This window comes from Vombatus ursinus, unplaced genomic scaffold, assembly GCF_900497805.2.
Source record: "Vombatus ursinus unplaced genomic scaffold, bare-nosed wombat genome assembly UNPS02014772.1, whole genome shotgun sequence".
Taxonomy (NCBI): domain Eukaryota; kingdom Metazoa; phylum Chordata; class Mammalia; order Diprotodontia; family Vombatidae; genus Vombatus; species Vombatus ursinus.
In genome coordinates, this window is record NW_020954550.1 from 35,642,209 (window position 1) to 35,665,963 (window position 23,755).

Sequence of the window (23,755 nt, forward strand, 5' to 3'; positions counted from 1 at the left end):
AGCAAAAAAAATTCCCATATCCAAAAACTGATGTCTCATTCTGTATCTTGAATCTATCATATCTTTTTCATCATGGTTAGAGTAGCTGGTGACAAAGAAGTGGAAACTTAGTGCCCCTCAACTGGGTTACAGCTGAACCAAGTATGGTACTGGAATGTTATTGCATGTAAGAAATGATGAAAAGAGATGGGTTCAGAGAAATGTGGGAATACTTGTACAAACTGATACAGAATGAAGTGAGCAGAACTGGGGGAACAACTTATACTATACAAACATTGTAAAGACAAGCAGCTTTGATATCCTTAAGAACTTTGGCCATTACTAAGTTATTTTCTAACAGATGGTACAAAGACAAACTTCACCTGAGGCACTATCAAAAGACACATTCTAAACTGACAAATATTTTTCATATATTAAAAAATGAGGTGATAGCTTTTCCATGTCCAAGTAAATATTACCTGAAAAAACTTGCTTTTCTGTTTCTGAGTCGCAGGGCTCCTCCACTTCAGGTTTCTTATAAATATGGTACCCTTTAAAGAAGCCATACTGCGGCTCATCCGTGCAATTATCCTTCCAATTCAAGGTCAATGAAGTAGAAGCCAAATTGTCAACAGTCACCTCTGGTTTGCAATCAAGTGCTAGAAAAAGAAGTTGGTGGGGGGAAAAAGTTTCTTCCTTTTTAGATTTTTTAGAATACTTTCGTTTCACTCATTTTACATGAACAAACGTAATGAAATTTTAAACAAAATGAATTAAAATAGGTAATGTTTAAATAATGCTTTTAAGGTTGTTAAATCCTATATGTACATTCTTTCTTGTGAAGTTGCTGCTATAAATATCCCCCCTTTACAGATGAAGAAATAGAGGCTGAAAGAAGTGACATGATTTGGTCACAGTCTTGCAGCTAATAAGTATCCCAGTCAGGATCTGAACCCAAGTCTTTCTGATGCATTTATTTCAGAATTCTATCCACTATGCCACAATGTTTCTAGAGATAACTAAAAGACCTTGAAGCGTGTGTGTGTGTGTGTGTGTGTGTGTGTGTGTGTGTGTGTGTGTGTGTACCTATGCCAAACTAAATGAGAGGCAGCTGTAGAGTAGAGGAATCATCAGTGGACTTAGAAACAGGATTTAGAGCTAGAAGAGGCTCCTTAGAGATAATCTAGTCTAACCTCTTCATTTTACAGATAGGGAAACTGAGGTCCAGCATAATGAAGTGACTGCCATAAGTCACACAGCAAGTTAGTGAGGTCAAGTCTAGTGTTTTCCCTACTATATCATGTTGTTTTGTGAATGTGATCTAGCTGATACAGGACGTCCAGTGAAGAAGTTGAAGAAAAAGTCAAAGGGAAAAGATCTTCTAGATAATAGCAGTATGAAGTTAGGCAATGGATGTGGAAAGGGCCAGGGCCTTTTCTGTCTGAAGGATGCCTTGGTCTGATTGTTGTTCGATCATGTCCTACTCTTCATGAACTCATTTGGGGTTTTCTTGGTAAAGATACTGGAGAGTGGTTTGCCATTTCCTTCTCCAGTTCACATTACAGATGAGGAAACTGAGGTGAACAGGGTGAAGTGACCTAGGGTCAGTCTGAGGCTGTATTTGAACTCAGGTCTTCCTGACTCTAGGCCTGGTGCTTTATTGACTGTACCACCTAGCAGCCCATAGATGCTATACTATTATCCCCAGTTTACAGATGAGGAAACTGAGGCAAATAGAAAGTTTTTTGGGGGGGGTGACTTGTCCAGGATCACACAGCTAGTAAGTGTCTGAGGCTGGTTTGAACTTAGGTCTTCCTGACTCCAGACCCAGGGCTCTGTATTCACTGTGCCACCTAGCTGCCCTGTGAAGTTAATGTTAACTAGTTAATATTGCTGGAATTACCAGCTGTAAAATATGGACCCAGGACAGTCAGGATCTTATCAGTATATACTGACAACACCTTAAAAAAATAATCTGACTGGGAGGCTGGGGAAATGAGACAAGGATGGTTTAGAGGTTGAAATCTTTCACTTCCAGGAGATCCATTCTGAATATGTTAGTCACACAAGAACTAGTAAATCTTTCTAACTTACCCAACTCCTGAGTATATCCTGTTTTCTTCGCTAGTAAATAAGGTTCATGCTTTGTAGACAACCCGTAAATTTTAAAGTTATATCTCACTCCAGACTGAAAAGCAGCTGTGGATGCAGAGGGAGATTTTTAATGATAGCTGTAGCATTTTCATTATTACTGAAAAACAAATAGAGATATTTATCTATGTTATTTTCCTCTAGTTTAAGGTATTTTAGCCTAGTTTTGGTAAAGCATTCTGTCTCCATACTCTGTGGTCCACATCTTGGCAACTCAAGATGTTCTATCTAAAGGAGGACAGCAGCAACACCAGTGCCCACCTTATGTCCATATAGATGGACATCACCTCATTATAAAAGAATTAAGTACATTTTAAATAGTATGCACATATACTATGTCCTACCTGAAGAATCTCAGAATCATCCTCATAGGGCTGTGGGAAAACAAAGCCCAAGATTCAGTCCAGGCATTCCCTATGAGAGGTCAACTTTCAGAGAAGTGATAGTGCATACATTTCCCCTAAAATAAGATATTGGGAACATCAAACACTCACCGTGCACTTTACCTGAGTGGTTGAAAGCCAAACCAAGGTGACTGGGAGGCAGCTCAGAAGTTCTAGTTTAATGGGCTTAGAATGTGGGCAGACTTAGCAAGGGAATGTACTTCCTCTAGTCAGACATTAATTAACATGGAGAAGGTTGCCCTTACCAGATCGGATGATTGCACTAGTGATATTGGAACCGAACTTCTGCCATTGGAAATCACAGATTGCGTCCCAGGGATAGTTACACCAATCCACAACGTAGCTTTCAGTTTCTTCTGAGTCAGGTTTCCAAGACAGATATATTCCATCCCTTGTGCCATTAACTCTATCTTCTTTTATGTTTTGTATGCCTTGAAGAAAACGTTGCCTCAATTTAAATGAACTGTACACTTTAAATTCCCAGAAAAACGAACTTTTAAAGTATAATTTCAAATCCAAGTACAAATATTCAAATTGACAAAACATTCAGTGCTTACTACATGCAAGGCACTGAGCCAGGTACTAAGGATACAAAGATGGTAAATGACAACAGTCCTTGCCTTCAGGTTATAAATATAGTAGGGATAAGAAAATACACATGTCATGTACATGAATAGGCATGATAAAAGGTAAAAAAGGGGGGAGGGGCAGCTGGGTAGTGCAGTGGACAGAGTGCTGGACTTGGAGTCAGGAAAATTCATCTTCCTGAGTTCAAATCTGGCCTCAGACACTTACTAGCTGTGTGACCCTAGGCAAATCACTTAACCCTGTTTGCCTCAATTTCCTCATCTGTAAAATGAGCTACAGAAGGAAATGGCAAACCACTGCAGTATCTTTGCAAGGAAAACCCCAAATGGGGTCTTGAAGAGTCAGACAAGACTGAACAATGACAACAACAAATTCTAGTACAAAAACAAGGTAAAATGTGATATGGATAGAAAAGAGAGAAGACGACAAGGCACCGAGGCCCAGAGAGGTAAAGCAGTTTGCCTAAAGGGCTCTAGAAACATTTAAGGAGGGAGAGGTGTCTCTGATATATACACAGGCCCCAGGACATTAGGGTTCTTTGGAACCTGATGTATGGTGAGCAGGGGTATCAAGAGGCTTATAAATGAGCTCCATCACTTTTGGGTGCTTCTTTCTCTCACCACATAGCTGACTCATGGAGAGTCCTAGGAGGCCTTCAGATATCCCTTATCACTTCTACAACTGCAGATGGAATTTAAGAAAGAGAAGAGTTTAGGAAATGAACTGTTGACTTGGAAGATGCAGTGAAAAGGGTATTGGATTTGGAATCAAAGGATCTGAGTTTGAATCCCAGCTCTCTCCTTACTATCTATGTGAGGAATGTGAGAAAGGTCATGGCGGATAGAGCTCTGAACCTGGAATCAGGAAGACCTGAGTTCAAATTGAGCCTTAGATACTTATTAGCTTTTGTGACCCTGGGAAAGTCACATAACCTCTTGGCCTCAGTTTCCTCATCTGAAAAATAGGGATAATAATGGCACATATCTCCCAGGGTTATGGTGAAAGTAAAACAAGACCTTTGTAAAGTGTTTTACAAACTTTAAATTGCTATATAAATGATGATAATGATGATGTTGATGATAATGATTTTGGGAAACGATCTTCATCTCTGCTTATTGGCTTCCCTGGCTTCTTTGAAGTCCCAACTAAAACCCCACCTTCTAGGAAGCCTTCCTCAACTCCTCTTAACTCTAGTGGCTTTCCTTTCTTAATCACTTCCTATTTATCACATATATAGCTTGTTTGTACATATTCGTTTGCTTGTTATTTTCTCCCCCATTAGGTCATGAGTTTCCTAAGAACAAGGACTTCTTGTATCCCCAGCACTTAGCACAATGCCTGGCATACAGTAGGTGCTTACTAAATACTGACTAACAGAAGGATCACTTGACCTCTGTGGGCCTCATCTGTAAAAGGGGTTGGACAAGATAACTTCTAAGGACCTAGATCTGGCCCTTAATCTATAAACCCTCAGTGTCATCTCAGGATGCAATGGAGGATAGGATGTGGCCTTCCGGACCATGGTTTAAAATACAAGAATGTAGACTTTGGGGCTGAGAACATGTCTGCCTGAGAGATTTGCTGATCTGATTGGGAGGGACTTCATACTGAAAGGGGACAGAGTGACGTGCAGAGGTGCAATGACCAAGCCAGGTAAGAAAGGAATGGATATGACATGGAAAGAAGACTAGCAATAGATATATCTGGTAATTCACAAAAGACGACTAGAAAGAAGGGCAGAATTGATATTTGTGGCATCAGATATCTATGTGCCATCTCATGGATTAATATATGGGTAATAAAGTGAATTAGAGACTGTTGTAACATATATCTATATATGAAGTTATATGTCTATATGTGAAGATCGTATATGTGCACAGACAGAGAGCTAGCATTTATATAATACCTACTATTTACCAGGCACTGTGCTAAGTGCTTTACAAATATTATCTCATTTCACTCTCACAACAGCCCTGGAATAAGTTAGGTGCTAACTAACTCCTGGGAATTAGCTATCTCCATTTTACAGTTGAGAAAACTGAGGCAAGTAGCAATTAAATGACTTGCTAAGATCAGCAGCTAGTAAGTATCTGAGGCTGGATTTAGTTGCTTTAAAGCTTCAGGGACCTTGAAGCCATCCAGTCCAGCCCCTTAGTGGTAATGTGATGGACAACTAGGCACTGAAGGGTTCGGTCATTTGAGTACATGTAATATTTCTTGCTGTTGCTAACCCAAAATGTGAAGGCTCGGTGGGTCTCCTTCTGACTATGAATGACTGAAGGATTGGTGTTAGATGATGATCATAAGTTCTATAATTGTCTTTCTTCCAGAGCTAGAAGGACTGAGGACAAAGCCAGAATTAATTTTCCATAGAAAAGAATCAATATAACCCTCCTTGGGCCCCTTTTCTGCACTTATCCCTTCCCTTGTGGCTTTCAAGTGAGGAAGATTGCTTATCAGCCACCAGGTGGCTGAAGGACAAGTTGCCCTAGTTTCCACTCAGGCGCCTAAAAGTGTCCCTGAATACACGGTGCATTTGTCTCTTTTATTTCTTTTGTGTTTATTCTTTCCTGATCATAGGCGAATGGGTACCTGGAGATGGAACAGCCCAGGTAACCTTCTGACCTTTGAAAGGTTGGAAGAGCCACAAGCCACCCTTAGCAACCAGAGTCAGGAGCTGAGACAGCTAGAGTCAGCAGTAGTTGGAGTCAGCGAGGAGCCAGTTCTGAGAAGTGACCTGCTTGACCGAGCCCAGCAGCGAATTAAGACAATGCATCCTGCAAAGAGCTAGCCCAGCTGAACAAGGGAGTGGCAGCAACACTACACCCAGAAGCAAATTTGGTGGGAACTGCACAAGAACTCCTGTGGACAGAAGTTGCAAAGTATATCCCTCTGTCTGTGTCCTCTCCATGTGTGCCTCAGTACCACTGTGTCTTAAATTTGAGCCCATTCTTTCCAAGGACCAAGAATATGCCCCTGGATTGGGAGATGTTTTTTGTAACTTCAGTCCTGCTATGTCTTTCTCACTAAACTCATCAATATCAATTGGTTAATCAATATTAGGGGGGAGGGAAGCAGACAGGATTGGGGCTTGAGATCAATAGTACCAGAAACCAAACCCCATAGTGATACCCCTAGAACTGTGAAGGGACATAGTAGTCAGCCATCTTCTGGAGAACTAATCCACAAATGTGCGTAGGAAGTGGGGGAGTATGTTCAGAAGGGGTGCTACATTACAGATAAAGAAACTGAGGTCTGGGAGGTCAAGTGACTTGTCCTTACTACAGAGTAGTAAGCATCAGAAGTAGGATTTGAATAGAACTTCTGACTTGAGAACCAATCCTCTTTCCACTGTACCACACTTCCTCTTATGAACAGATAAGACTATTGATTGCCACTCTCTGGCAATTAGTCTGTTCCCCCTTCCCATCCAAGCGCCTCCTTTAAGATACAACAGTATGAATGAATTCCACATCTCAGCCCTCTCTCAAAAGGAGACCACTCCTTGTCATGGAACATTTGTCTCCTCCAGGACCAGCTAAGCTTTCCATACTTCAGGATGTTCTGGGTTCTCCCACTTCCATTCTCTTATGTCCTGTCCAGTTTGAATGACTTCTAGCAGTCAAGTAGGATGTGACCCACTTCACGTGACTGAAATCCAGCAATGAAAGACTGTCCCCCATTCAAGAGGAATATAATGATAAAGGAAAGATGGTCTCTGATTCTGTGTGCTGGTCTGAAGAGCACTAGATCTTTGTCAAATCATGTAAGAAAAGTAGTTAGAAAGATAATTTGAGGGATCAGATTTGTCGTGCTTGGCCCTGAGGACAAAATCAACTGTGGAAGTATCTGTTTCACACAGAAGCCACACTCCTTGAGGAACTTTTATGGACAGTTCCCAAGATACAAAGTAGATACAGAAGTCTACAGTTCCATAGTTTTAAATTACCCTGTCTTATTTCCTACATGTCTGCTTTACTACTCTAGTACTTTTAATGTATGCCCACTCTCCCCAAGGACACTAAGTGCATTGATGGAAGAATGTGATTGAGGTGTATGGACACAAGGTTATATAAATATTATGTCTTTGCATTTTCAGTAAATGTTTTGATAAAGGTTAATAAGTATTGGTGACTATTTTTTTTTATTTTTTAAAATAGGAAATATGCCATTGGGTGCTCGAGCAATAGCGTTTGTAGGTATAGTTACCCACAAGGATCCTGAGGGTAGTGATTTGTAGCCCCATCTCCCCCACCCAACCTTGATCTGCATGCTTGAGGAAGGTTGAGGGGAAAAGAGCTACAGAGAGAGTCAGTGATGGGGATATAGGAGGGCTGGCAATAAGCATGTGAGTGACTCCATATATTTCTTGTATATGTATCTCAACCTTTTACTAAAGGGGAAGTTCTTTGAGGGCAAAGACTTTGTGCTATTCCATTTCAGTGTCTTACAAAGTACTCTGTAAATATATGCACAAATGTTCCCAAATGGAAATAAAATTGAACCTGCTACCCATGAGAAGGTCCACCTAAGATAAGAAGCAACTAACAACTTTGTTGTTGTTGTTAGAGAAACAATTAACAATAATTTTCTTTACCTCTTCAATTTGAGAGAACATTTTATGTAAAAATCAAAGGCTATAGATATCATCATAACTTTCTGTGAGATTTTTTAAAAAAGGATATGTACTCACTTTTTTCAGTATTTCCAGAGACCACAATGACTGAAGGAATAGACGATCCAGCACTATTGATGGCTGCAACACTGATTTGATAGGGCTGTTCATCAATAATTTTTTCGGTACTGTTACTGTCAGAGTCAGAAAAAAAGATGTCCACCTTAGGCACCTTCCCCAGTGTTTCCATAGCTATGCTATAATTCAAGATTTTTCCATTAGCTTGAAATGTTGGTAGTGGCTGAAAAGAAATATTGAGAACCATTTCAAAATGATCTTCACTATACAGGCCATACCATCTAAAAAAATTTTTTTTCTCCTTAGAGATTTCAAATATTTCCAGATCACATACACACATACATACAAATATATGTTTGTATATTTATGATTTTCATTGATACTTCTGTTTTTACTTTGCATTCATTTCTGAAAATATCCTCCCCCATCCACCCAGCAAGCCACACCTAATAAAGATATTTTTTAATGGGGGAAAAATCAGTACAGCAAAACTAACGAACATATTGAGTGAGTCTGGCAGTACATGCTGTGCAATATTCCGTATCCATTGTTCTCCACCTCTGCAGTGAAGGGAGATGCATTCTCCCACCTATTTTCCTTGGCCAAGCTCTGTCACTATAAATTCACAGTGTTTAATTTTGCTTTTTTGTGTTGTGCTTTCTGTTTACATTGTATATATTCAGAGCATAGTTTTCTAAACTATGTCATAAGTCACTTATTTTGATCTGAGAACTGGCAGCCAAGTGAAAAACAGGAATACTGGGAAGAAGAAGGTGTAAGAGCATTGGACTTGGAATCAGAAGAGCTGAATTTGTGCCTTCTCACACTATGATCCTGGAAAGTCATTTCTACTTTTTTTAGGCCTCAGTTTCTTAGTCTGTAAAATGAGGGGATTGGATTAGTTGGCCTCTGATATCCTTTCCAGTTCAAAAGGTCTGTGGTTTTATGACCAGAGTTCAACCAGATGGAGGGGTGGCCAGGATGGTCAGAATTCTAGAAACAATGTTATATGAGGAAGAGTTTTGAATTAACCAGAGATTCTTAGCATGTGGAAGAGATTGGTTGACCTCGTGGTTGTTTTCAAACTTTTGACTACAAGGGAATAGATTTGCTCTGGGATAATCTCTGCTCAGTAAAGAATTTTTTAAAAATAACGATAGCTGTCCCACAAGGATATGGGCTGCCTTGCAAGATATTTCAGCAGAAACTGAATGACCTTCTATGTCAAAGATGTAGTAGATAAGATTCCCTCTTGGATGGGAGGTTAGATTAGATAATTCTAGGGTCTCTTTCAACTCTTAAGATACTATGATTTCTGCTTCTCAGCTTTCTAATCTACAGGCATACCTGGGAGATAATGTATATTTGGTTTCAGACCACTGCAGTAAAGCAAATTAAATTTTTTTTGTTTCCCAGTGCATATCAAAATTAGTTTTACACTATATTCCAGTATATTAAGTGTACAGTAGTACCTTAATTAAAAAAATGCTTTATTGCTAAAAAATGTTCACCATCATCTGAGCCTTCAGTGAGTAGTTATTTTTTTGCTGGTGGAGGATCTTGCCTTGGGATGACTATGGCAATTTCTTAAAATAAGGCAACAGTGAAATTTGCCACATCAATTGACTCTTCCTTTCACTTGAACACTTAGAAGCCATTGTAGAGTTATTAATTGGCCTAATATCAATACTGTTGTTTCTTAGGGAATAAGGCCCAAGGAGAGGGACAGAGATGAGGGAATAGTCAGTAGGTGGAGCAGTCAGAATACCCACAACATTTATCGATTAAGTCTGCTGTCTTAAATGGGCAAAGTTTGTGGTGCTCCAAAACAATTACAGGAGTAACATCAAAGATCACTGATCACAGATCATCATAACAGTCATAATAATAATGAAAAAGTTTGAAATATTGTGAGAATTACAAAAATGTGACACAGAGACATGACGTGAGCACATGCTGTTGGAAAAATGGGGCCAATAGACTTGCCCAATGCAGGGTTGCCACAAACCTTCGGTTTGTAAAAACCTTGCAATATCTGTGAAATGCAATAAAGTGCAGCCCAATCCAATGAAGTATGTCTGTATATGGTAAGGGCAAGGAAGGAGCAAAAAATAGAGACTTGGGACAACATGAGGCCATCACCTAGCTTTACCTCTTTGTCTTCTCTAAATCCATAGTATTTCTTCATTGTGTTAAGCATTTTCTTTTGCTTACTCATTTCCCCAGGCTTGGTTTCCAGATTAAATCTTTATGCTTGGGTCAGATGCTGCTCTCCACTGTAGTCTTGGATACTGTAGATAGGCCTTGCTTGATTCTGGATGGGGTAGCTAAAATGGGGCCCTGTCCTCTGCCCTCCTAGGTTTGGGATAAGTTTTCCAGTGGCTCAACTTACGTTTGTGGTCTTGGCCCCCTGATCTCCTCTTCATTTCATAGTCTAAGCCCTTGGTTGGCTCTACTTAGACCCTTACTGTTGTCAGATGTTGTCGAATCACTGGGAGCAGGCTTCCTGCAAAACCTCAGGTGTTTTTTCTTCCTAGGTGCTAGGTTAGCTGCCTGGGCTCTGAGTTGGACTAGGACTGCCTGGGTGTTGGTCAGGCCCTGTCTCTTGATATGGCTAGGGATTGGGCTTCGGGAGACCTTTTTTCTGCTGTGTGCATGAGCTTCTTGTGCTGTGCCTTCCATGGCCTCTGGCTTGGTTTCTCTCACAGGTTTCTAGCAGTCTTTGTGTGTACAAAATAAAAGAAATAATAGTCTCACTTCTGAAAGCCTCCTTTTAGGAAGGACGTTGACAAGTTGGAGTACTTCCAAAAGAGAGTGACCTGAATGGTTACTGCAACGCAAGCCATGTAGAGCTGATTGGAAACTTGGAATCTTTAACCTAGACAGAAAGGGCTTGGTAGAGGGCTGGAATGGAGTGGGAAGGGAGGTGGTAAAGAGACATGGTAGCTGCCTTCAAGTATTGGAAAGGCTTCCAGGAAGAGGAAAGATCAGGAAAGGAGGGGAGGGAGGAAGGGAAGGATAGAATTTGGAACTCAAACTTAAAAAAAATTGTTTTAACATGCTATTGGGGAAAAATAAAATATTAAAAAAAGAATAAAGATCAGTATTCAGTTAGATTAGATTAGATAGCTAGATGGATAATCTTGGACTGAATCTCTCTATTCCAGATTGCTTATAGTGGAAAATAATTAGAAAATGCATGAAGTATATCCCTTCTATCATAAAGGATAATCACAAATGAGTTTGAATAAGACCCTGGCTTATAGCTGTCTGGCTTATGTGTGCCATTTCAGGAACTTACTTAGTTGTTTTGATTTTTCTTGTAAATTCAAGCACACTCACAACAAATTAAATACATATTCACTCATTTATAGCCATCCCTGTTTTCAATGAAAGCAATATACCTTACTTAAAGCAAAGGATAAAAGGTCCTCCTTTACCCTAGAGTCCTTTATAAGATCCTTACTGATAATTAATCATTAATTCTTCTCTGCTGTGGACTTGTTCTTTTCCGTCATTAAACATCCATGTGGAAAGGGAAAAAAAAAAGATACTCTGGCTCTTAGTGATTGCTGCTTCCCTTTCTAAATGCTCACAAACTTTGCCTTCAATGATTTAATTTTGCCAACAATTAAAACCAAGTTCACTAGTCTATAATATAAAAATGCCTTTCTTCTGTTTTTTGAAAACAACAACAGCAACACATTTTCCATTCTTGTATCTCTTCCCTCATCCATGACTTTTCATAGATTACCAATGGCAATTCAGCTACCATATCCATTTGTTCTTTCAGAACTCTGGTGTGTAGTTTATTCGGACCTAGTGATTTAAACTCATTGAAGGAAGTTTAGTTATGTCCTCCTACCTCCTCATTTATCTGTGCTTTCTGGTGCCATCCTCCTTGGCAGAGAAAGAATAAAAACATTATTGAGCAGTTTTCTTTTTTCACTGTCTGTTATCATCTCACTTAATCTGAACAACAGGGGTAGCCCTTCTTTGATCTTCTTACCTCCAATGTATCTTTTAGAATCCTATTTTATTGTCCTTAGCAAGGATATATTATTCATAAGGGCATAGATTTAGAGGCAGAAGAGGTGTTAGAGGTCACCTGGTCCAGTGGACCACCTGGTCTTCCTTTTTGTGAATGAGTAACTAAGGTCCAGAAAGGAGAAGTAATTTGCCCAAGATCACAGAGGTGGTAAGGAGCAGAGCTGAGATTTGAACCCAGGACATCTGACTCCAAATTCTGTCCTTTTTCCCCCAGTACTGCAATGAGTTGGGAGAATGAAATGATCAAAACTGTCCATCTGGAAGATTAATCTAGGGTGATCTAAAGGAGGGAAATAACTAGAATGAGAGAACTGCTAAGAGGCTATTGCAGCAGTCTAGGCATACTAAGAGGATATCTAGGGTACTGGTAGTGACAAAGGTAAGAAGGGAACAGATGTGAGAGATAATGAAGAAACACAACTTGGTAAGTGATTGAATATTGCAGGGGTGGAGGTGAAGTGGGCAGAGAGTCAAAGATGTCACTGGAGTTACAAGCACTGGGAAAAATGGGGATACTTTTGATAGTAAATAAGAAAGTCAGGAAAAGGGACTGGTTCTGGAGAAAAAATGATGAATTAAGTTTCATATATGTTAACCTTAGAGTACCCATGGAACATCCAGGGGAAGCTGTCCAGAAAGCATTTGGAAACCTGAGTGGAAGACAACTTACCTTCCAGAATATTTTCACATTGTATCCTCCTGAAACTGGTTCCACAATTCTCCAGATATTGAGAGCCCCTGAGGGAGCTGAAATAAACCAAAGAAGTTTGCAGGTTATACCGGGTACACATAGCAAGACATTCAGGCTATTTCTAGTTCAGAAAAGGAAATTTTGTCCAACCTCCTACCATCCAATTTCTCTGCTCATCTATGTATGCTGCTGAACACTGAAGGAGGAGAGGGGGAAAACAAACAAACCCAACAACATTCTAATTGGATCCATTAAAATTTCTACTATAAAGTCTCAACTGATTTTTGACTGCTGCACACTTCCTTGATTACCTCAGTACCATCAGCATTTATACCAAATCTTTTCTCTCTTCAAGCCACCTATCCTGTCCCCTTCGTCATATCTTAGCAGTGAACCTCACCAAATACTTCAGTGAGAAAATCAAAGCAATCCATTTTGAGTTCCCTCTTCTCACCAACTTTACCTTCCAAATCAACTCTGTATCATCCCCGACTAAAACCCAACTCTCCTCCTTTACTCTGATCTCAGAGGAAAAAGTCACAATCAATGGGCTATAAACACTTTTGAAATTCCAATGGCACTGCCCTCATTCTCAGCTGAGAACATGGTTTTCAAGAATCAAGGGAATGGAGCAGGGTAGTTTTTTTTTTTTCAGTTATAAAATGAGGAGCTTGGACTAAATGACCTCTAAGGTCCATTGTAGATATTAGGTTTTACAACTTAAATGACAACTGGAATTAACCTTAAGGATTTGTGCTTCTGAAGAGTGTAAATTTCTGTCAAAGACATGAAGTTCCAATATAGATAAAAATTCTTATCAGTACTTTTTGTCATAACAAAGAATTAGAAGCAAGCTAGTTGCCCATCAACTAGGCAATGTCTAAACAAAGTGGGAAAATGAATGGAATGAAATATTAATGTGTAGTAAGAATTGATCAATGTACGGAATTCAGAGAAACAGGGAAAGATTTGTATCAACTAACATAAAGTGAAATAAGAAGAAATGGGAGAAGAATATAAACAATGACTACAATGATGAAAATGAAAAAAATCTCCAGAAAAAGATGAACTCTTGAATGAATGGAAAACCAATAATGGTCTGGAGAATAGGTAATGAAACACTTCCCTCTCCTCAAAGAGGTGGGAAGATAGGAGGGCGGAATGTTACATACATTGTCAAATACAATGTATTGTTTTTTTTTTCTTATGAGAAAGGATTCAATTGGGGGGTGTGTGTGTGTCAGGGGGAATAATGGAACGAGAGGGTGTGTATATCTGGAAATGATAGTGGGGTAAAAACAAAAGACATCAATAAAGTTTTTTTTTCTTTAGAAGAAAGAATGTAAACTCCATAAATATAGGTAGGTGCTGCTTTGTTTTTGCCTTTGTATTCCTAGAACCCCACACAATGCCTTAATCATAGTAGGTTCTTAATGTTTAGTGAATGAAATTGAATTTATTGAATAGGGTTGGATAATCTGCAGAAAGTAAGTCAGATAAATTCCCATGATGCCAGAATCCTTAAGGGTGGCAGACCACCATTGTTCCTTTCCTTGATGTCTAAAAGTAGAAAAGGTGCATATTGGCCTCAAAGACACTGTACAGATGCTTAATGGGAAGCCAGGAGGGGTCAGAGCTGAAAAGTCCTCTGCTCTTGTTATCTGCATCCCTGTCCAAATTTCACAATCTTCGCAGTGAAATTAGTATTAAAAAAAAAACTACTCCACCTGTGGCTGACTACGTAAGCATGAGAAATCAATTCTTTTAGCTCCAAACAAAACCTGCACTTTGAGTTTCATTTTTGGAAGTTATAAACCTCAGAGCATGCATCTGTAAAGTGCCTAGAAAACAAGAATGAAATCTCTGTCTATCTGAGATTTTTAAAAAATTCAACGGATGAGGAAAAAAACCCAGTTATAAGTTCTTTGCTTTGTTTAGTACTTTGTAAATGGCTCAATAATCTTTTATTAAAATGATCTCCTGTGACAGAAAATCAAGAGATCTACCAACTTGAAAAAAAATATCACTAACTCTCCTTTCTTCTTACAATGTTTCTAATAAACTGTACTAGGAAGAAGGACACCCAGGACTTGCTTTCCCTTTAGGTTACAGGCTATAGTACATGACCCTAAGTAAATCACTAATTATTTTTGTCTGAGCCACATCCGATGAAATGGAAATACACTACCTTACCTGAGAGGCTGGACTAAAGCAAGCTCTAAGATCTTTGATTCTATGATTATTTGGGTGGGATAGGGTCACTGCTAAGGAAATGTTCCATTTATTAGTCATCATCCTGGGGAAAGTTATCTGGCTGTTACGGGGATTGGTATCAAGGCTTTGATAGTAACAGGAGAGATTCTGAACATTCACAACCTAAAGTGGTACCACAGGGAACTGCTAATGGGGTTCCTATTTTTCAGCTTCTATTATTCCTTATATACCCAATAAATAAATGGCTGTTGGTTCCAAAAACACTCAAAGCAACAGAAGCAACCAGAGAAGCCTTAAGGATCCAATCAAGGGCAAGAAAGAAAAGAAAGCCCCTGTGTTCATTAACATCTCAGGGAGTGCATCCATCTTTAGCTACAACTTACACTGAGAGTCAAGTGTGATGTAGCAGAGAAAGAAGTAGAAGATCAGAGTTTAAGTGCTGGCTAGGGAGCCTTCATTACCCTTAACTAGCCTCACCCACAGCCACCCCCGTTGCTCCTCTGGCCAGGGATTTTGCCCCTTTCCTCTTCCTAGCTCTGGGAACAGTCATCACATGCATATTACTGTTCCTAGAAAATCCATGCCAATCAATTGCTTTCTAATTGTATATACTAGCCCTGCAAGTGACATCACAGAGCATAATCATCCTCCCTGGTCACCACCCCTCTGTTGTCTTTCTCTGTTAGAACGTAAGCTGAAAACTAAAAATTAATTTAAAAAAAAAAGAATGTAAGTTTCTTGTGGGCAGGGGTTGTTTTATTTTTATTATCTGCATCTCCAGCACCATATATGGTATATAGTAGGCTCTTAATATGGGGTAACTAGGTGGCACAGTGGATAAAGTGGTGGGCCTGAAGTCAGAAAAACTCATATTTCTGAGTTCAAATGTGGCCTCAGACATTCACTAGCTGTATGACCCTAGGTAAGTCACTTCACCCTGTTTGCCTCGGTTTCCTCATTTATAAAATGAGCTGGAGAAGGAAATAGCAAACCACTCCAGTATCTTTGCTAAGAAAACCCCAAATAGGGTCACAAAGAGTTGGACGTGACTGAAAAAGAGGCACTTAATAAGCATGACTTTTCACTCAACTGTCTGTGCTACAGGTTTTCATCTGTAAAAAGGGAATATAAAACTTTTATACTGCTTATTTCTGTTATGAGGAAAGGGCTTTGCAAATCTCAAAATGTTATGTAAAAGTGAATTAATATTCATTTTGCATAATGCCTACAGAGAACCATCCACAGAGCCAAGAAGACCTAGGTTCAAGTCCTGCCTGACACCTACTGACTATGTGATCCAGAGTGTCATTCAGCTTCTCACAGCCCCAGGCAGTTCCCTGCAGCAGGAAGTGGCAGAGTAGCTATAGATCTGAATTGATTGAAGATATTTCCTCATGGGGGGGGGTTTCTACCCTCCACTTCTCCCCTCATTTTAAAAAAAAATACATATTTGATATAGGAAATGTCTTTAGAAATATGTCAATTAGACCACAACACCCTAATGCTTTCCTCTCATTATTTAAGTTTTAGGTAGTACCACGAGCTTGCACGCAAGTCTCAAGCAACAAATGTCTTGGAGTTGCATGCTAATGGATCAAACTTACTGTCTTCCTTTGTGGTGAAGTTTTTGCTGTTCCATTCACTCCATTTCCAAAAGTGGGAGGCTATGCAGCAGCGTACTCGAACTGAATGTGCTGTATAAGGTTGCAATCCACTTAAAGTGAATTCAGAGTTGGAAGTGTTGTACTGGTAAATCAAAGAAGAACAAAGCTTATGTGAATATGCATTTTCCTAAAGCTGAAGCTAGATCCAGAGCCATAGCTAAGGCAGGATAACTGGGGTCTTGTCCTAGGATATGAAATTTAGAGTATCTTGACAGCACTTTTGGTCCTTTGGTATCATTGAAGCTATAGAACTTAGCACCCAGTTAGCAATTATAATTATTAAAAATAGAAAACTGACAGATGTCATCCTGGGGTGAATTTCCCCTGCACCTTGTCCTCACCATCCCCCAAAGTGCCTTCCTATCAGGGTCCCAAGATCTCTGTCTTCCCTCCATAAACCAATGTCTTGCCCTTCTCACTGGCAAAGAAATAAGGCGCCATTTATTGCCTTTGCCCCACGGGCATTTTCTGATCCATGACCCTGACACAAAAGTTCCCAGTTACAACTCTGATCAGACCTATCCTGATTGGGACTGAAATCTCTCAACTATGAGAAATTAATTACAGAGGCTTTTCAGTGGAGATCCTGCCACACCATATATCCTTTGATACCAGAGGTCAAGAGGAAAAGTCTAAATAACTTTTAACAGTTCAATTCCATGAGCCAAGGACCATCTCTTACCTCTATTCCTTTTTCATTATCGTAGACTTCAATCTGACACAAAAAAGTGAGGTTTTTTTGATTGGGAATAATTTGCCATCTCAATGTTGCCTCTGTGGCATCTACATTTTCAATAGATATTTCACCAACAAATTTTGGTTGAACTGTCAAGAGAGTAAAAAACATGAATATAGATCCAACATGTGTTCTTCAAGTAGGAAACCCAAATTCCTACTACATTTGGTATATAAAAGTAAATAAATATTCCCTTAGCATAGTGGCTAGAAAGCCATCTTAAGAAAAATGAAAAGGAAGGGGGTCTAGTAGTATCAGACCAATCTATACTATAAAACTGTAGTCATCAAAACCATGCCTTTGGTACTGGGTGAGAAACAGAAGGATTGATCAGTGGAACAGATCAAGCATACAGTTTTTCAAAAGCAAATAAATGAGCAAAGTAAGCTAATGTTTGATAAACTCAAAGATTTCAGCTTTTGGAGCAAGAATTCTCCTTTCAATAAAAACTATTGAGAAAACTGGAAAGTAGTATGACAGAAACTAGGTAGAGACCAACATCTCATTGTATACCAAGATAAGCTCAAAATGGGCAAGTGATTTAAACATAAAGGATGACATTATAAGCAAATTAGAGGAACATGGAAGATTTATGGATAGGGGAAGAATTCATGACCAAACAAGAGCTAGAAAGGTTCACAGGAGGCAAAACAGATAATTTTGATTAAATAAAATTAAAAAGATTTTGCACAAACAAAACCAATGCAGCTAAAATTAGAAGAAAAGCAGGAAGCTGGGAAAAAATCTTTGTAACAAGTTTCTCTGATAAAGGTTTTATTTCTAAGGTAGATAAAAAAAAATGAATCAAATTTACAAGGAAATGAGCCATTCTTGGGGCAGCTAGGTGGCGCAGTGGATAGAGGTCTGACCTTGGAGTCAGGAGGACCTGAGTTCAAATCCCACCTCAGATACTTGACTAGCTCTGTGACCCTGGGCAAGTCACTTAACCCCAATTGCCTCACAAAAAAGTAAAAAAAAAAAAGAGCCATCCTGTAATTGGATAAATGGTCAAAGGATATAAACAGGCAATTTTCAGAGGAAGAAATTCAATAATAGTTATACTTTTAAAATGCTCTAAATCACTAATAATAGCACATAGTATTTAACTAATGCTTGTTGACTTGACTTAACTTTTGGTATCTTAGCATAAAAACTAGTCAAATATCTCCTTTCAAATAAGCAAATGACAATAGGTACATGTTATCTTCTTTTTGGAAAACATCTTCCCTTCTCCACCCCCCCCCCCAAAAAAGGATTTCTACAACAACTATGGCATTATTAAAGCACAATGCTTATAAGGGAATTGTTTGGCAAATCAAAATAACATGATAACTGAGCTGGAAGAGAAGATTATGAGTAGGGGAAGGATTGTTGCTTATACCTTTCCAGTGAGAGGAAAAGGTTATTAAGAAATGGAGGACTGATAACATTCAAACTTGACTTAAGAGAAACCTGATCCTAGGATCATTCATAGCTGAGCTGGAAGACACCTCAGAGCCCTAAATGTAGTTCAACCCCTCCTTCCTCATTTTACAGATGAGGCAATGAACAGTAGCCCAGGGAAGTTAAGTGATTTGTCCAAGGTCACATAAGTAATAAGCCTAACAGTGCAGATGGAAATATAGGTCCTCTGATGCTGGAGTCAGTCCCCTTTTCACCGTACCTTGTAGCAGGAGAAATGAACGTATTTACACATACATATACATGTGTATGTATATGTGTGTGTGTGTGTGTGTGTGTATACACACACACATATATTATATATATGTATACATGTATAGAGTGAGAGAGAGAGAAATGGAAAGAGAGAGAGAGAGCAAGAGAGAGCATATTATATGGTGGGTAAAGATCTGGAGAGAGAGATCATAGTTTACTTTGCTATCCACATTTTCACCTTGTTGGTTCACATTAAAGAAAGTGCTGGTTCTTCTCTTTCTTAGTTTATTTTCAGCCATCAGTGTGAAGTTATACGTATCCTGCATGTCTGGGGCTAGTTGCCAGGCACACCAATTTCTGTGAACACAATTAACCTTTTTCTGGGAAAACCTTTAAAACAAACAAATAAATAATGACAATAATATCATTTTGGTCAAAGCATACCTGCTCCTGCCTAAGGAGCATATCCAGAATGTTCCATATTGTATTACTGGGAGCAGTGGCAGATGTCCAGTCATTCCCACACTGAAAACTATGGACAATAAAAACAGAATTTCAAGCAATTTGACTTTTGCAAATTTTACATTTTTACAGAGGCAACGAAGTGGTACACTGGATAGAGCACTGAGCCTGGAAATGAGCAAGATCTGAAATCAAATCCTACACCAGACATTTAATAGCTCTATGACCCTATTCCTTAAGCTGTGTCTGCCTCAGTTTCCTTATCTATAAAATAAGGATAATAATAGCACTGGGTTGTTGTGAGGATCAAATGAGAAAAGCACTATATAACTGTTAGTCATTTAACAATAAGGTGCCTCCTGTTTTGTCCTCATGGATTGTTAGGACTTCCCTTACTTTCTATTGGTTAAAGAACTTTGTAATTTTCACAGAGATCACCACACTTAAAGTAAGAAGATCTGGACCTGAGTCATGGTTTTCACAATTGTGACCTTGGGAAAATGACTCAATCTCTATGATTCTCAGTTTCGTCATTAGCAAAATGGAGGTGGCTGTACTGCCAATCCCACAAGATTCTTGTGGGAATCAAATGAGACAATAGATACAAAGTACTTCATAGATTTTAGAGAGTTCTCTAATTAATTATAAGCATTATGCCACTGTAAGAAAAGTAGGAAATCAGGTAGATCTAAGTCATGAATCAGATTGGGTCCTCACTTGGATTTGCAACTTTTCTTTCTACTCATTAGATTTAGCAAAACTGTGATCAGAGCCAGGACAAACCAGTAACCCTTTAGAGGCTGACAATTTGGCATATGTTTCAGCTCTCTGTAACACTTAAGGAAGCTTTCAGCTTTGCATCCTGCACAGGGTGGTCTGGAATACTACCAAGCTTCCACTAAAAGACATAACTTGCCATTCAAATAAACTGTAATTGTTTGGAAGATGCTCCGGCAATAACGTGTCTCTTCCTGGATGCCAGGTACAGTTCAAGGTCTCTAAGTCCCGAGTTTGACAAGAAAAATCCTTGGGCTCTTCAAGTACTCCTGTAAGCACAAACAAAACCTGTTGGCAAAACTAAGGCTGAAGCCTTTAAATACAGGGGACATGAAGGTTGTGTTAGTAATGATACTCAACAGTGCACAGACTTAGAGACTGTTTCCCTGAAGTTGAATAAAAACCAATCAGTCTCCTGGAATGCAGAGTGATCCCATTAGTCACCAATTCATTAATGACCATAGGTAGTGATCACGTGTTGCCTGCCATTCCAGGTCCAATCTCTATCATATTCCTATAAATATAAGAATGATTTTCTACTCTCTAGGTAGGAAATAGGGGTGACTACTCATCCTAAACTGTGAATAGAAGCAGTATAGTAATAGTGGAAAGTCACTAGACCTGAACTCATAAGACCTAGCTTAGAGTCCTAGCTCTGTGCCCTCCTATCTGCATGACCCTGGGAATATCATTTGACCTCTCTAGCCCTCAGTTTCCTCATCTGTAAAATGGAAGGATAATACCACCTGTCCTATCTACCTTACAGAGTTGTTATGAGGATCAAATGAGATCATACTGGTATCACATTTGGTAACCGTGAATTACTGTACAACTGTATTTTTCCTTCTTTCCATTCTTTGCCATGGCCAAAGAATTCATCCCTAAGTAGCCAGCCCACTGATGACAGGCCTCTCCACATCTGGCTAGGCTGGTCCTCAGAAAGCAGGTATGGTACACGGCCTGAACCATCCTTTTAAGTCTTTCTAGTATGGTCGAATGTACCTAACCTTGGTAGACAATCCATGTCACCACCACTGACAGTGAGGCTTTGGAGGAGGGCATCATTATTCTTCTGTGATTTAATATAGCCCATGTTATGAATCTAGGATTGGGTGTGGGGAATCTGCGGCCTCGAGGCCACATGTGACCTTCTAGGTCCTCAAGTGCAGCCCTTTGACTAAATCCAAACTTCACAGAACAGGACGTAGAGGGCCACATGTAGCCTCAAGGCTGAAGATTCCCCATCCCTGGAGGTAATGTCAGTGCAGAACTAAGGGAAAGGCGAGTTTGGACTTTACCTCATCTTAGGTCTCCTGGGAAATTAGTTTTTTTCAGTTGTGATTGTGAGGCAAAAGAATGGCTTTTCCTGTTCTAGGAAACATGCAGCCCCAGGCTAATGAGAGTCCTTTGGAGGTGAGAAAGCGAGAAAAGTTATAAATGTTGGATGTAGCCCAGCAACCCAAGATAAAACCACATGTAGGTCCTGGGAGATGAAGGCCTTCTAACGAGGAACAGCAGAATGAAAGGACAGAGCAATAATGAGACATGTGTGTGTAGCCCTGAGTAGCAAATGTTAATGATGGATTGGTAATGTGGCTGTAAAGCCAAGCACAGAATTTATTAACGTATCTATTAGAAAAGAAGCAAATGTGAGCTTCAAAGTGAAAATTTACATGTAACACTGTCCAAAATGATGTCATAATGTAGCCCATTTCCCATAGTGTTCTAAAATAAGAATATTGGAATAGAGAGGGGTGGGACTACGAAGTAGATGCTGGGAGGAAGGGTAGGGGAAGAAGAAGGATTCCCAGCCATGGGACTAGAAGAAGTAACAGAACCGCGGAGCACGTCTGACTCCCACAGGGCAGTCAGGGATTGACTCTCCCGAGGTTCCCATATATCCCTAGGTAGCCCGAAGGTTCGAACTCCATCCACCCAACATTAACTGATCCTATATATCCTCCAGTATCTTCCGTCCTTCACCAGGGGGATTCTTAGGGAATTCACTTTATCTTTTTGGTAATGCTTTTGAGCCGGGACAACAGCTGGGGTACACATGCTACCTACTTCCTGGCCCTGATGTACTTTCTATGAATTCCTTTGCCACAGGGGTAGTAGAGCCAGGTATAGTGAAGGACGAGAAGCTGAGAAAGAAGATGAAGGAAGCTCATAAGAAAATACATAAACAGAGCAAGCATAACAAGCAATCTTTTTCCTCCTCCTCCTCCTCCTCTTCCAGCAATGACTCTGACTGAATTCTAGGCCCTCTTCTAAAGTCATACCACCTCAGTCCTCCCATCAAGCCTTGGATACCATATGGTGCTGGGGGGAGATAGCCTGGAAGACCCAACCTCATTCCCAATCCCTTTGCCCAAGTTGGCTAGTGAAGGTGAGGAAAGGATCTCTAAGGTCCGAGAAAAAAGGATGTGGAAGAGGTCTGGGACTGATAGTCTTAAGATAATGGGTAATTTTATGAGGTATGAGAACTACAGCTACTAGTAGATTTTGCAGTCTACTCTATTCAGTCTATTGTCTACTAAGAAAGAGATTTCCTTTGAATAAGATAATGTGGCTGCCATCTTGGAAACTCATTTCTTGTTGGGCTTTTCTCACCCCAGTCATTTTCAGGTCTTACTCTACCTCTAAATAAGACTGTTTATCTCAGTCAAAAAAATAATGTTGGAGTCTATTTGCAGTTACAAAACGTTTTTACATGTGTTCCTACCTCTCACCACAACCCTGTGAGATAAGGTGGGGCAATGTTAACACTCCCATTTTGCTGATGAACAAGCTGCGGCTCAGAGAAATGAAATCATTGGCTCAAAGTCACCCAGATGGTGGCAGTGGGGGAGACTCAAATCCCAAGTCTTTTGCCTCCCAACTCCGGCAAGGACTTCTTACTGACCCTTAATGGTTGGGAAGTAAGGAAATGGTGTCACAGAAACTGCAGTAGGGGTTAAGAAGGTAGTGGTAGTGGTGGTTGTGGGGGTCATGAAACAAAAATAGTGCAAAGCTGCTGGCCTATACTGTGCTAACACATAACACCACATACATTGCATGAAACATTATGAGTAGCCTGGCATCTGCAAGTATGCATACCCTAGAAATGATAGCCCATGGGTCTAAGTGGCTTGTAGATGATTGATTGAGCTGGGGGCAAAGGGGATTGGGTTCGCCTGATATGAAAATCAGTTAAAGGAACAGAGGATGTCTAGCCTACAGAAGAGATGACTTGGGGGAAAACATCATGGCTGTCTTCAGGGATTAAACGTGTTCCTCTTGATCCCAGGGTGCAGAATTAGTTCCAGTAGGTGGGATTTGCAAAGAGGCAGATTTAGTGCAAATGAAAGGGGAAACATCCAAATAACTAGAGGTGGGAAAAGGTGAAATGTGCTACCCTACTGAAGGGAGCAGATTTGTTGTTACTAGAGGTCTTCAAGCAAAGCCTATGCAACCCCTTTTGGAGAATGTTTGTAGAGGAGAATTCTTGTTCAGATGTTCCAAAGTCTGAGTCTGTGGGTTATTAGGGAATACAGGGTAAGCTCAGGCAAGTAGGTCCTCAGGTTAAAGCTATGCAAGCTTGATTTGACTAAGCACTTAAAAAAATTTTTTTTGAGGCAATCAAGGTTAAGTGACTTGCCTAGGGTCACACAGCTAGTAAGTATCTGAGGCTAGATTTGAACTCAGGTC

The 23,755-nt window shown here is 39.8% G+C and overlaps 1 protein-coding gene across 5 annotated transcripts in view; it reads right to left on the bottom strand.

The window, feature by feature from the left end:
- The window catches only part of OSMR (oncostatin M receptor), a 75,744-nt gene that overhangs the window by 6,893 nt on the left and 45,096 nt on the right, over positions 1-23,755 (bottom strand). For all 5 annotated transcript variants that reach the window (XM_027863499.1, XM_027863498.1, XM_027863500.1 and 2 more), the window contains 9 exons: positions 20,205-20,334; positions 19,065-19,216; positions 17,117-17,259; positions 16,375-16,516; positions 12,536-12,612; positions 7,816-8,038; positions 2,780-2,965; positions 2,074-2,178; positions 459-638 (listed from right to left, as the gene is read on the bottom strand). In XM_027863499.1, coding sequence (XP_027719300.1) covers positions 459-638; positions 2,074-2,178; positions 2,780-2,965; positions 7,816-8,038; positions 12,536-12,612; positions 16,375-16,516; positions 17,117-17,259; positions 19,065-19,216; positions 20,205-20,334 — 1,338 coding nt within the window. The remainder of the gene's footprint in view (positions 1-458; positions 639-2,073; positions 2,179-2,779; positions 2,966-7,815; positions 8,039-12,535; positions 12,613-16,374; positions 16,517-17,116; positions 17,260-19,064; positions 19,217-20,204; positions 20,335-23,755) is intronic.